Source organism: Manis javanica, chromosome 10, assembly GCF_040802235.1.
Source record: "Manis javanica isolate MJ-LG chromosome 10, MJ_LKY, whole genome shotgun sequence".
NCBI classification, from domain to species: domain Eukaryota; kingdom Metazoa; phylum Chordata; class Mammalia; order Pholidota; family Manidae; genus Manis; species Manis javanica.
In genome coordinates this window covers 96803625-96816971 of record NC_133165.1, presented here as the reverse complement: position 1 = coordinate 96816971, position 13347 = coordinate 96803625, and the positions used below count along the sequence as shown (strand labels likewise).

The window sequence follows — 13347 nt, the reverse complement described above, 5'->3', positions numbered from 1 at the left end:
TTTATCTATTCCTTTATTCAAGAAACATGAGCAAAGAGACACAGTTCTAACCCACATAATGTTTATGATCTAGTTATATACTTAGATAGATAATTAGAAACTGGCAAAGTCACCATGAAAGAAATGCACACATATGAAACATTGCTTAAGACGAAAATACAGAAAATAAATACCTACTTGGGCAAAGAAACTCCAGGCAATGACAAAAGATTAGTCCTGTGTAAACTTAATGCCATGCTATGAGTATCTGGCTCTGACCTGAAGGCAAGAATTATGAGCAGTCAGCCACGGTTTTAAGAGGCCAGTCAGTAAGTCCACAGCAATGAAGTGCATTGGGTGGAGGGCACGGGATAGATGGAAGAATCAAGATAGAAAGAAAAGCAAAAGCCAAGCAGGAGGGCAGAGGACATAGCAGCAATTATGCTGAAGATCGGAACCTTGAACCGTGGATGCTCTGAAAGTAGAGATGAATCAGTGAAAGGAATCAGAAGATGGAGGAGTATTTCAAACAGCTGAAGGAGGCAAATGGCCACCTGCATGGCCCTCGGTGGCTCTACACTTCAGGCACAGCACATATGTGTGTGCATCGATGTGAGTGTCTGTATCCAGGGAAGTAGGGAAATTTTCATGAGAAAGAAGTAATGATCCAGAAAAACAAACTGACATCAGCAACGTATGCAAGAATATCAATTCTCCAATTTTCCATAGCATCTTCATCTGTAGCATGGTATAATACTTGATTATTCTAATGATGGTTCTCAGTAATAGACGATAAAAAAATTCCTTTAATTATATAGAAGAGAGTCTGAAATTATATACTATGATTTAGAAGCTTTTCCATAAAAAAAGGAGATGGTGAAAATGTAAAGATCAGTTACTAAAATGTTATTTGGAAAACTTTTCCATTAAAAATATGGGTCATTTCTCATAACACTGGAAAAGCTGCCTGATTCACTGGAGAGAGGACAGGATTAGAACTCCAGGCCTTGGGTGAATCATACTTGGCTCCATCGCAGACTAGCCACAGAGAAGTCACCTAACTTCTCTGACCCTGGTATTTCCTCTACTGCAAGACTGAAACAATAAAATCCACTTCTAATTCACAATAGTTTTGTATGATGAAATGCATAACTACATACATTTTTTTAACCATAAGTATCCACATAAAGGAAAGATGATATTCTAAAATACCATTCTTCATTCTAACCGCCAGAGAAACAACTCTAATTTCTTTTCTAAAAATAGCATAGCTTCCCTTCATAATACTTGGAATTGCAGGAAGGACAACCTAGTCTTTGAGGTTTGGGTTGCAGATAGTCAATGAATGTCCAGAGCTGCACTGTCTGCTTCAAAAATAAATGACCTGGTTTAGCTCCATAAAAAGCAGCCGGGAACTGGGCAATGCAGCAGGGCCCTGGTGCAAAGAGCAACACCAGGGGACCCAGAGTGTCGGCTTCAGGCTCAGGTGCTCCACACCCTCATCTGCCCCGAACCTCACCTCTCCCATCCAGTCAACACTTTTGAACTCCCACCTTGGCACCACAAATGTCAACATCCCAACTGGGCAAGACCAGCTCCTCATCAAGGCTCTGCTGTCATTTACTGACACATGGACATTCTCTACCCCCCAGTCTGCTGTGGCCTGGAAGCAGGACCCAACTGGTAGAAACACAGATGTCAGGAGACTTAAAGGCAGAAACAGTAGGTAGAGAACTTGATCTTGGTCAAAAGAGCATAATTAAATAGAACTACACAGAAACTTCTATGTATGTTTATTGAGAATACTATCTTTTCCTTTGTTGCTATAAGAAAAAAAGCAAAGAATTAAAATATTTTTCCTAAAGTAACTTAACTAGAAGATGAAGAAGTAAAAATGAATGATTAAAGGGGAATTGCCCAATTTGAAGGTTTTTCAAGTTCCTTTGCTGGTTCATTTTTTCTGACCTGTTTTACTCTTATTTTGCCTTCTAAAGGATGATCAACAGGAGCAATTCCGCATGTATCGATTTCATTTTGGCCCTCATAGGAACAGAAGGAACACCAGCGTAAGTGAGAGAACTAGCCCATTTTCACCATGCCACCAAGATGAAAGACTGTCAGGTCCCCTCCTCTGTGATGGCCTCAATGACAGGGGTGTGTCCCTAACTTTAGTAACCCTACCACTGAGCATAAACACATCAAAAATCAGAATTTTTTGGAATAAAAAAGAATGCTGTCAGTTTCAAAACATTCTACTCCACAGACATTGTAATAATCATTTTTTTCATGTGATTCTGAAAAATAGTCCCACTGTGTTTCTGGATTTACAAGGCAAGTGCATAATTTCCTAACTTCATTACTTAGCTCTGCTGGTACAAATTCTGTGTAAAGTATTTCTACCATATCACTGAAAAAAGTAAAATAAAATTGAGTGAACAATTAAGAGTGCAGCTCTTTAAACATCTCTTGCTCTATATGAGGCCAAAGAGTTTTTCAAAATAAAATGCATGGAGTGTGAGTAAGACTCTTCAGGGAAGGACAGAGAAGTATCAAGTCTGTTCATTAAGCACTTAGTAGGTGCCTAGCAGGGCAAAGAGCTAACCCTGAGAGACACAGGGTTTAGTAATGAGATTTGACATTTGCCCCATGCTTTTGGCCTTTCAAAGTACATGCATGCATATTGTCTGGCTTGATCCTAACAACAACCCCGAAAGGTAGGTAGAGTAGATATTATTTTTATTGTACAACTGAGGAAATGGAGACTGAGGCCACAAAGGCAATGGACAATGGAATCGTGACCAAATTACCTAAGCAATGAAAAAATTAAATGCAAACTACACATTTGCTAAAGTAAAATAGGAGAAAAAGACACCAGGCATGAGCAGAAGTTAGAGATATGCTCTGTCTGATGGAGAGGAAGGAAAACGACCTGGCTCAGGCAAGATTTTTGACTTGGGAACAATATAAAACAGGATTGGATACAGAGGGAAGGGTGAGGCAAGGCATGTGGTGGAGTAGGCACTTCGTTTTGCAACCCAATACAGGGCTATATTAAGTTTTTTTTAAACACACCCCAAATTACAGGCAAAATACAGCACAGACAATATCCCCTTACTCTGTATAATACTTATGAAGTGTCAGGCACTGCCCCTCCAGCAACCCCAGGTACTATTGCTATTTCCCTTTCACTGATAAGGAGACTGAGGCACAAAGAGGTTAAGCAACCTGCTCAAGGATGTGAAGGTAGTAAGGTGCCCAGCTGGCATTTGAGCAAAGCAGGCTGGATTCCGAACCACTGCAATATCATAATCTCATAAAGAAAAGGAATACTGTTCTAAAAATGTCCTTTAAAAGTTCTCCTAGGATTAATCTTGTATGTTACTAAACAGCCTGTTCTTATGAAAACATCAGCCAAGAGGGTCAGAGTGCAGACAACCCATTTTTACTTGCCTGCTCAGTGGAACCCAGAAAGAGCCAACATACACATCACTACACGTGGTATATATAACATCTGAAATCTTCAGAGGCTTCATATTATATGCATACAACAACAAAACCTATAAGAAAATTGAAAGGCATGTAAAATGTGACATCAAAAGTACACTTTGAGAATGCAGCATCAGTTCTCAAAATAATATCATTAGCATAATACCCTCTAGGGACAAATACCATGTAACTTCACTTACCTGTGGAATCTGAAAGCAAAACATAACAAAATGAATAAGACAGCAATAGACTCATAAACACTGAGAAGTGACTGGTGGTTACCACGGAGGAGGGTTTGGGGTGGGTCAGGAGACCAAAGGCAGTAAAGGGGCACAAAAAGTCTCAATCATAATATAAACTGGTCACAGGGACAGTAGTATAGCATGGAGAATAGAGCCAGTGATTCTGTACCATCTTCTTATGTTGACAGATAGCAACTGTACTATTTGGGGTGAGGATTTAATAATATGGGTAACTGTTGAACACTGTGTTGTATACTTGAAACCAACCTAAGAATGTATATCAACCAGACTTCAATAAAAAAGGGAAAAAAATATCATTAAACTTTGAAAAGTTTTTCTTTGAAAGAGAAGAAAATTTTCAACTTACTTCAAAGAGAAATGATATGAACAAGAATTGTGCAGTTTATGAGATGAAAAGAAATGCTATTTGATAAAAATATTATCTTTTTGAAGAGTAACACTTCTTACTACAACTAAGTGTAAAATGCAGTCTTTGAAGGCCCTCTTCAAGAACTAAATACAGACCTGGTGAATATCCACTTTTGTATCTTGCTACTTCTCAATAGTACCTTTCCCATCGGTGGTCAAAACCACTTCTCTGTGTTCACTTATGCAGGCCCCTTCCTCTTCCCTCCATTGTTCAATCTATACACAACTTTCTAGTCCCCAGCTTCCAAGATGAAACTTCTCCTAATGATTCACACTCTACTAATTTCCCTGTTGTTTGGATTCTGGCAGTCACAGAGTCATACACTTTGACATTCATAGAACCTTAGAGATGATCTGGTCAAGTCCCTAATTTTAGATACAAGAAAGCTGAGGCCCAGAGTTTCCAGTCAGAATTGGCTAATTAAGTGCACGTATTTATCTCATCTGCCTTGTCACTTAAACTGAAATAAAAGTAAAGGGATTTTTGAAAAGGCATAGATCCATAAAGACCAACAGGACCAGAGAGGATGTGAAGCAGACAAGAGATGTTAGCAATACACTGAAATATGGAAAGCATTTGAAAGAGCCTTAGCTCACTCAAAAGTCAAGAAGGGCTGTGTCCCAGTGGCCTGCAGGGGGGTTGCTAGCAACAAGCATGACCCTGAGCCCTGAAAACACTTGGGGCTGGAGGTGTCCCCAGACAACCTTCCTCCCATCCCTTCTCTCAGCCCATGCAACTGGGAGACTTTCCCACTTCCCTTGTCTCCTCTCTGCCAGCTGAAATTCTTCCATTTTGCTTCTGCTGATGTTAAATCCAAGATCTATGCTCAGGGACATTACGTACAGGGGTGAGATACTGAATGAAAGCCACTGGAATTAAATGAAAGTCTGCCTTCTGAATAAGAGACATCCCTTTGCCCTTCTCCAGCCCCTGCCCAGAATGTAGGAAGCCAGGCAGGAATCTAAGAGAGTCCTCTTTGGCCAAGCTGACCAGAAAAAGAGAGAAGACCTGTGGATCCTGACATTTCAGTGCCTCCAATGAGACCCCCTCTCCTGCAGTCACCCTACAATGAGGCCCAGGAATTGATAAACCTGACACAACATGGGTTTTAGCCCCTCCAAGCATGGATAGGCAAGGGTCATTACACATGAAATGAAAAGTAGAGACCAAATCTAGTGTAAAAAAGGAACTTGGAGAATCAGATATAAGATAGCAGAAGAGAACTTCAGCAAAACCATAATTAGTATCTCAGAGAGAAGAAAGACAATATTGCATCTATGAAACAAGAACACAGTGCTGTTCAAATGGAACAAGGAGTGAATTCTTAAAAATTGAAAAATATGATCACAACAACTAAATAATCAATAGAAGATGTAAAATACAATGTTGAATACATCTCCCCAAAAGGCAAACTTAAGTTTTTAAAAACATAGATAACAGGAGACAAAATGTGTGAAAAATTCTCAATCTAAACAGTTTCAATATCTGAATAACTGAAATTCCAGAAAGTGCAGAGATAATCACAGGGAGGAAATTATGAAAGAAAAAAAAAATCTCCCTGAATGGAAGAATATATTTTCCAAAAGGGCAAAATGGATAAAAGATCCACACCCAGACACATTATGGAATTTCAGAACACAGGGGACAAAGGGAAGACCCCTAGAACTACAGATGGAAATAATCAAAATAAATAGCTAGGAATCAGAATGGGATCAGACTTCTCAAAGCAATGCAGGATTGCCAGAGACAGTGAAATAGTGCCTCCCACATTTTGAGGGAAAATAATTTTCAACCTAGATCTCTATGCCTAGAAAACAATGAATTAACTTTTTGCCAAACACTCAAGGTCTTTTTATATCCTGTGTAAGTACAGGGCCAATCTCAGTTCATCTGTTGCAATCTGCTAGCATCTCAGGGGGCTATAGTCATGATATTGGCCTTTGGACAAATACGAGTGAAATGTACTAACTAGTGACAAATGTAGTCCTGTCCTTGGGTCTGAAACACACTGGGGGGCATTCTGTGCCATCTTGTCAGAGTTGTTTTTAGAATATGTGAATATTGATGATTTGTATCTGGATTCCATTATCTTCATTTCTATCATGGAGTCTGGTCCCCTGCCTGGTTTTGATTACATGAACAGAGAGGTACCAAAAACTGCTCCTCAGATAAGACAGCACTTTCTTGAGACCAAGATAATTCATGGTCCATAAATGAAGTGTGTCCTATGCAACTGAACAAAGACCCTAGAGCTACTCCTGGGCATCTGGGATCTCTCTACTAGTTATCTGTGCTGCCTTTATCCTGCCAGGCCTTCACTACAGAGTGACATTTAGTAAAGACTAAGATTTTCTTGAAGTCTTCCATGGAAATGCTTTGTGGAGTCTAGTGGGTCTTTAGAGGAATAAGAACTTCCACATGCCATTTCTCAGAAGCTGGAAGATATGTTCATTTGACGTAAGATAGAAACATGGACCCAGGCAACCCAACTCAGAGAGAAATGAAGAAACTCTCCGGAAAAAGGTGATGGGTTCTTCAGGTGATATTTGAACCATAAGAGCCATCAGTCCAGTTTGGAACATATCTCTAAAGAGCAGAGACTATCAGATGCCAGTTTGTCTTCCTCAGCTCCTAGAAGCTAGATATAATTTTAGGACCCATCTGAAGGACCAGGGCTAACACTTAGCAAGACCCAGAGTCCAGAGCACCTCAGAGGGAAGCACTGGGCATCTGTATGATGTCTGAGTTGTAGAACTCCTGACATCCAAATTGATAACATTGGGCTTCTGCTTTTATTACCATGTTAGTTTTCCCAGGAACCCTAACTTCTCCTTCAGTATCTGCCAGGACTGAGCTTGTGTCACAGCCTGCTTGTCGGGGACCATGAAATACAGTCCAGCTCTTATGTGGGGTATGAAGACCTCCAGAAAAGAGCACCAGCTCCGTATCTCCTGTTCCCAGACTGGCTGCAGTTCAGCACTGAATAAACTTATCTCCAAGAACTATTTTGATTCTATCCAAGCTTGTGTTTTCACTTGCCAGATGGAGTCTTGGTTTTCAGTGTGTTGCCTGATTAGACTTTTTGCATTTCATCAGTCTCATCTGTCTGATTCTTCCGTGACCTCTGAATACCAGGCCTTGGACTGTCCAGCTGCACTCAACACAACACCCTCTGCTGCAGCTTGATTCCCTCTGAAAAAAGTCTTACAGGCCAAAATGAAGAGCTGCCACTGACTCTTTGTTGCTCCACAATCTGCTTGCTCTGTGTTGCATTCCATGGGTCGGATCAAGTTATAAGAATAACTCAAATCTTATTCTGAACCTTGTATGTGCTGGCATGTGATCCTGAGCATCCTTCTGGGAAGCCTGGATGCTAAAATTAGCATGAAAATTAGGTAGGATAAAACTAAAGAATCTGAAGTGTAATCTCGGGACAACTTTGGGCCAGCAAATCTTTGGCTGTGGTTACGTCTTTTTTTTCTTTCTATTGAAGTATAGTTGATGTACAATATCATATTTGTTTCAAGTATACAACATAGTGATTCAGCAGTTATCTACATTATTAAATGCTCACCCCAACTAGTGTAGTTACTGTCTGTCAACATTCAAAGATGTTGCAGAGCTAATGACTATATTCTCTATGCTGTGCTTTTATTCCTGAGAATAACTTATCTTATGACTGAGATTTTGTACCTCTTAATCCCCTTCACCTATTTCACTCACCCATTCAATCAATCCCTCCCCCATGGTACCAATCAGTCACTTCTCAGTGTCTGTGAGTCTACTGCTGTTTTGTTTGTTTTGTTTTATTTTTAGATTCCACATATAAGTGAAATCATATGGTATTCATCTTTATCTGCCTGGCTTATTTCACTCAGCATAGTATCCTCTAGGTTTACCCATGTTGTTGCAAATGGCAAGATTTCTTTCTTTGTATGGCTGAATAATATTCCATCATGTATTGGTACCACATCTTCTTTATCCATTCATCCATTGATGGACACTTGGTTGAGTCCTTATCTTGGCTATTGTAAATAATGTGGCAATAAACACAAGAGTGCATATATCTTTTTGGGCCAGGAATTTTTTTTTCTTTGGGTAAATTCCTAGAAGTGGAATTACTGGGCCATATGGTATTTGTATTTTTAGTTTTTTGAGGAACCTCCATATTGTTTTCCATCATGGCTGCACCATTTCACATTCCCACCAACAGTATAGCAGGGTTCCCTTTTCTCTACATAGTCACCAACACTGGTTATTTCTTTTGGATAGTGGCCATTCTGACCAATATGCGGTGGTATCTTAGTGTGATTTTGATTCGCATTTCCCTGATGATTAGTGATATGGAGCATCTTCTCATGTGCCTTTGGCCATCTGTATGTCTTCTTTGGAAAAATGTCTAATTCGCCCATTTTTTAATTGGGTTTTGTTTTTTTGGTGTTGAGTCATAAAAGTTGTTTATATATTTTGGATGTTAGGCCCCTACTGGATATATCATTTGCGAATGTATTCTCCCATATCATAGGTTGCCTTTTGTTTTGTTGATGGTTTCCTTTGCTATAAAGAAGCTTTTAAGTTTGATGTAGTCCCACGTGTTCATTTTTGCTTTTATTTTCCTTGCATGGGGAGAGATACCCAGAAAAAAATTGCTTATGTTATGTTCAAGAGGTTTTCACCTATGTTTTCTTCTAAGAATTTTATTTAGATCTTTAATCCATTTACAGTTTACTTCTGTGTATGGGGTTAGACAGTAATCCAGTTTCATTCCCTTGCATGTAGCTGTCCAGCTTTTATTGAAGAGGCTGTTTTTTTCCCCATTTTATATTCTTGCCTCCTTTGTCATGTATTAACCATATATATGTGGGTTTCCTTTTTGCTCTCTCTTCTGTTCCATTGGCCTGTATCTCTGTTTTTGTGCCAGTACTATGTTGTTTAATCACTGTAGCTTTGTAGGATAGCTTGAAATCAGGGAGCAGGATACTCCTAGCTTTGTTGTTCTTTTTCAAGAATGCTTTGGTTATTGGGGTCTTGTGTGGTTCAATATAAATTTTAGGATTATTTATTTTAGTTCATTGAAAAATGCCATTGGTATTTTGTTAGGGATCGCACTGAATCTTCAAATTGCTTTGGGAGGGATGGCCATTTTGACAATACTAATTCTTCCTACCCATGAGCAAGGGACAGATTTCCATTCATTTGTGTCTTCTTCAGTTTCTTTCATCAGTGTCTTATAGTTTTCAGAGTACATATTTTTCACATCCTTGGTTATGTTTATTCCTAAACATTTATTCCTTTTGATGTAAAAATTGTTAATGAATTTCCTTTATTCGTCTTGCTAACTTGTTTTTAGTATATAGGAATGTAACAGATTTCTATCTATTTGATTATATATCTTGCAACTTTACTGCATCAATTTATTAGTTCTAACAGTTTTTTGGTAGAGCCTTTAGGTTTTCTATATATATTATGTCATCTGCAAATAGTGACAGTTTTGCTTCTTCCTTACCAATTTGGGTGCCTTTTATTGTCTATGACCTCCAGTACTATATTGAATAAAAATGGTGAGAGTGGGCATCCTTGTCTTGCTCCTGATCTTAGAGGAAGAGCTTTCAGCTTTTCGTCATTTAGTATGATGTTAGCCATGGGTTTGGTGTGCATGGCCTTCATTATGTTGAGGCATGTACCCTCTATACCCATTTTGTTGAGAGTTTTCATCATGAATGGATGTTGAATTTTGTCAAATGCTTTTTCAGCATCTATTGAGATGATCATATGGTTTTTTTTTCCTTCCTTCTGTTAATGTTAATCATACTATTCCATTAATCATCCTGATTGATTTATGAATATGATACCATCCTTGCAGTCATGGAATAAATCCCAATTGGTTGTGATGGTTGATCCTTTTGATGTATTTTTGAATTCTGTCTGCTAATATTTTGAGGATTTTTGCATCTATGTTCATCAGGGATACTGGTCTGTAATTTTCTTTTTTGGTTATATCTTTTTAAGGCTAGCCTGTAGCTGTATGTCTCCCAGCCACTCTTCACAACTATTTTTAATGCTTGTATCTGGGAGGTTCATTAAAATGATAGCCTCTGGCAACTTCTTTAGTGTCTGTCTCTACAAGACACTGAATTTTTCAAAAGATGCTTAGTTTGTAACAAAGTTCAAGTGAAAAGCTTATAAAGTGGTTCTCCTATATTCTACTAATGATAATTTTGTCAAATAGGATAATATAATTCCTACCCCTTAGAGAAGTCAAACTTTTCCAAGTTATAAACTTAACTCTAAAATGTCTCATGGCGGGGAAATATTTAGCCCTCTCACTTATCTAAAATTTGTTTATCAAAATCCCCAGTCCCAGAATTGCTACTCAGCTGCCACCAGCATCTGTACTTCCTACAAGCATTTCTGCATCAGTGTAGTGGATATGCTGAAGTAGACTGAGTAGATGAATCAAATGACGTTAACCTGCATTGTTATCTAATGAGCCTCTAAGTCCTTGGAAACTCCAAAGCCCTAAGTCTGATATTAATTTCAATTACCATCCTGCCCAGAGACTCAGATGCCTGCATCCAGGACGACTGTCTGAGGATTCAACATAGCACCATGCTTAGAAGTGCAGACTTGGAGTCAGACTGCTCCAACCCTGATTTCCTGCTGTGTAAAAGCATTTCTCTGTCTTTTGACTCAGTTTCCTCTTCTATAAAACTGGCTAATGGTAGATAGTACCTACCTCATAGGGTTATTGTGACATTAATAGAAATGAAGTGCCTGGACCATACTAAGCTCTTTGTAAGTGTTCACTATTGCTATTGTCTTGTGGTTTCATGAGCTTCAGACAGTTATTTAGTATAGTTAAACTCTACACTGAAGGTCTAAAATAATGAGAAGAAAAATGCTCAAATACACCAATATTTAAACCATCAAACAAATTTCAGTGTTAACTTCTGAAGAGATATAAATCTTAGATTTGAGAAGAACTTGTCCATTTGAGTCAGTGTTTTCCAATTTTTGGCTGATATTTATGGCAGAAAGTACATCTTTTATCAATACATACTTATTATCAAAGGCAAAAAGTGCTCCTGAACTAAGAAATGAGAAAACTGGATGTTCTGTGTCTTTGCCTGCGGCATAAGAAAATCACTCAAGCACCCTGTTTAAATCAGAATTTGTTAGTTGATGCTCTCCCTTTAATCTCTGTTTGACACGAGTTCATGTTTCCATATTGTCAGATATGATCATTGATGGATGAAACCTTGTTTTACTAATTATCAGCCACAGATGCAGTCATGGCATGAACTTCTCAGATCATCCTGTCCCAGGCTGATATGGATGTGATATTACCATGACTTTGTGAAGTGAACTTGATATCTTTTCCTTTTTAGAAACTGGCTGCTTAGGTAATCATTCTGTTTCCCAACTCTCTAATCCTTCTGTATCGATCCCATCAGTGAATGAATATACTCTTTTATCAATTTGTTGTTTCCCTTGAAAGTAAGTAAATAAATTATGACATATGCTGAAGATCAATCCATCTAAGAAATTTTCTTTTTAATGATATCTATCACAAATAAAAAGTTTCAGAGGAGGTTAAAAGGGCACAAAAATTTTCAATCATAATATAAGTTGGCCACAGGCATGGAGAACATAGCCAATGATTCTGTAACATCTTCCTATGTTGACAGATGCTAAGTGTACTAGTTGGAGTGAGAATTTAACAATATGGATAACTGGTATGGAGTCAAAATATTTCAAATTGATTTGACACAGGTACTAACCCATTAGAACAGATATTGGGCCAATCAGAACTGTACCAACTCTGATAACCAGGACACTAGTACAGGTGCTTAAAGAATGCCTTTAACTACTGAGAATTATATTACTAGTCTTACACTTTTGCACAAAGGAAACACTAGAACCAGATGGCCTTATTGATGAGTTCTTACAAAATATTTGAGGAAAAAAGTTTATTCCAAACTCACACAAACTTCATCAGAAAACAGATTAACATAATTATATTTATCAACTCATTTTATGAGTCTAGAAAAACTTGATACAAAAATATCTGACAATGATAATATGAAAAGGAAAATGTATCATCCAATATTACTCTTAAAAACAGTGGCAAAAATCCAATGTAAAATATTAGCAAGCTGAATCCAGTAAACTTACTACATCATGACCAATTTGAGTTCATCTCCAGATTGATTTAACATTAAAGATAAATAACAAGGTTGAAAACAAAGATTAAGGTTAATAACAAAGATAGTTAATGTTGATATAACATTAAAAAAGCAATATATTAGAAGGGAAAAATCATGAGATCATCTTGATACAGTAAAAGATTAATGATACAAATTCTTAGCAAAGTGGCAGTAGAAAAAAACTGCCTTAATGTGATAAAAAAATAACTACAAAAAAAAAAGCTAAACATCATGTATAATGGTGACACAGTGGAAAATGGAAAATGATCAACTTGAATCAGACTTTCAGGATTTCTTAGTTATTTTCAGATCCATCCTACTGGACAATATATTCTGTACTGCTTTATGCTTTTGTCTGCATGATAAGAGGATGTTCTCTACTATTCAAGTAATAACAGCCTAGTTAAGAGTTATATCTAAATGTAAGATTTAGCTTTGTCATTATATTACATACCATAGGTTCGATTTCCTTTGGTGGTTTCTCCAGGGGAGGAATGTACCATTGAAAGCAAAGTTCTTTGTTTAAAGCTTGTATTGCCATATCTGATGATATCCAGTCTCCACAGGATGGGCTGGCAAGGAGCTCTGATGATGAACTGGAGTGGAAAGCACTGTCATGACATAACTAGGGAACAAATATGACCATCGTTTAATTGCTGGTAATGAATTCATTCAATATTGGCCACACTGGAAAGCTGTGGGGATTCTCTTGGTTCATCTTATGGATGTACATCTTAAAAGTGCCCCTGATTGCCCTAGAGAAGACTTTCCTACAGAAAAACATACGCCAAAACCCAGTGGACTCAACAAATATCTTCACATTGGTGAGCCTCCCTGAGTAGAAATCTAGAGGGGAAAATGTCCATGCTATCATTTTAGTCTGAAGGTCCCCACGGATTTTAAGAACATTTATTTTTTTCTGGTTACTCACTGGTGAATATACTGGGAGTGTGATTATTATGGACTTGCCAATAGCATTTTTTTGGAGTGCCATATACAAAAT

The 13347-nt window shown here is 38.0% G+C and overlaps 1 protein-coding gene across 1 annotated transcript in view; it reads right to left on the bottom strand.

Annotated features, from left to right (window-relative positions):
- Positions 1-13347, bottom strand: part of CFAP54 (cilia and flagella associated protein 54) — a 302501-nt gene that overhangs the window by 30290 nt on the left and 258864 nt on the right. Inside the window, exons 64-65 of the mRNA XM_037023126.2 lie at positions 12799-12969; positions 3430-3536 (exon numbers count right to left, since the gene is read on the bottom strand). Of these exons, the coding sequence (XP_036879021.2) occupies positions 3430-3536; positions 12799-12969 (278 nt within the window). The remainder of the gene's footprint in view (positions 1-3429; positions 3537-12798; positions 12970-13347) is intronic.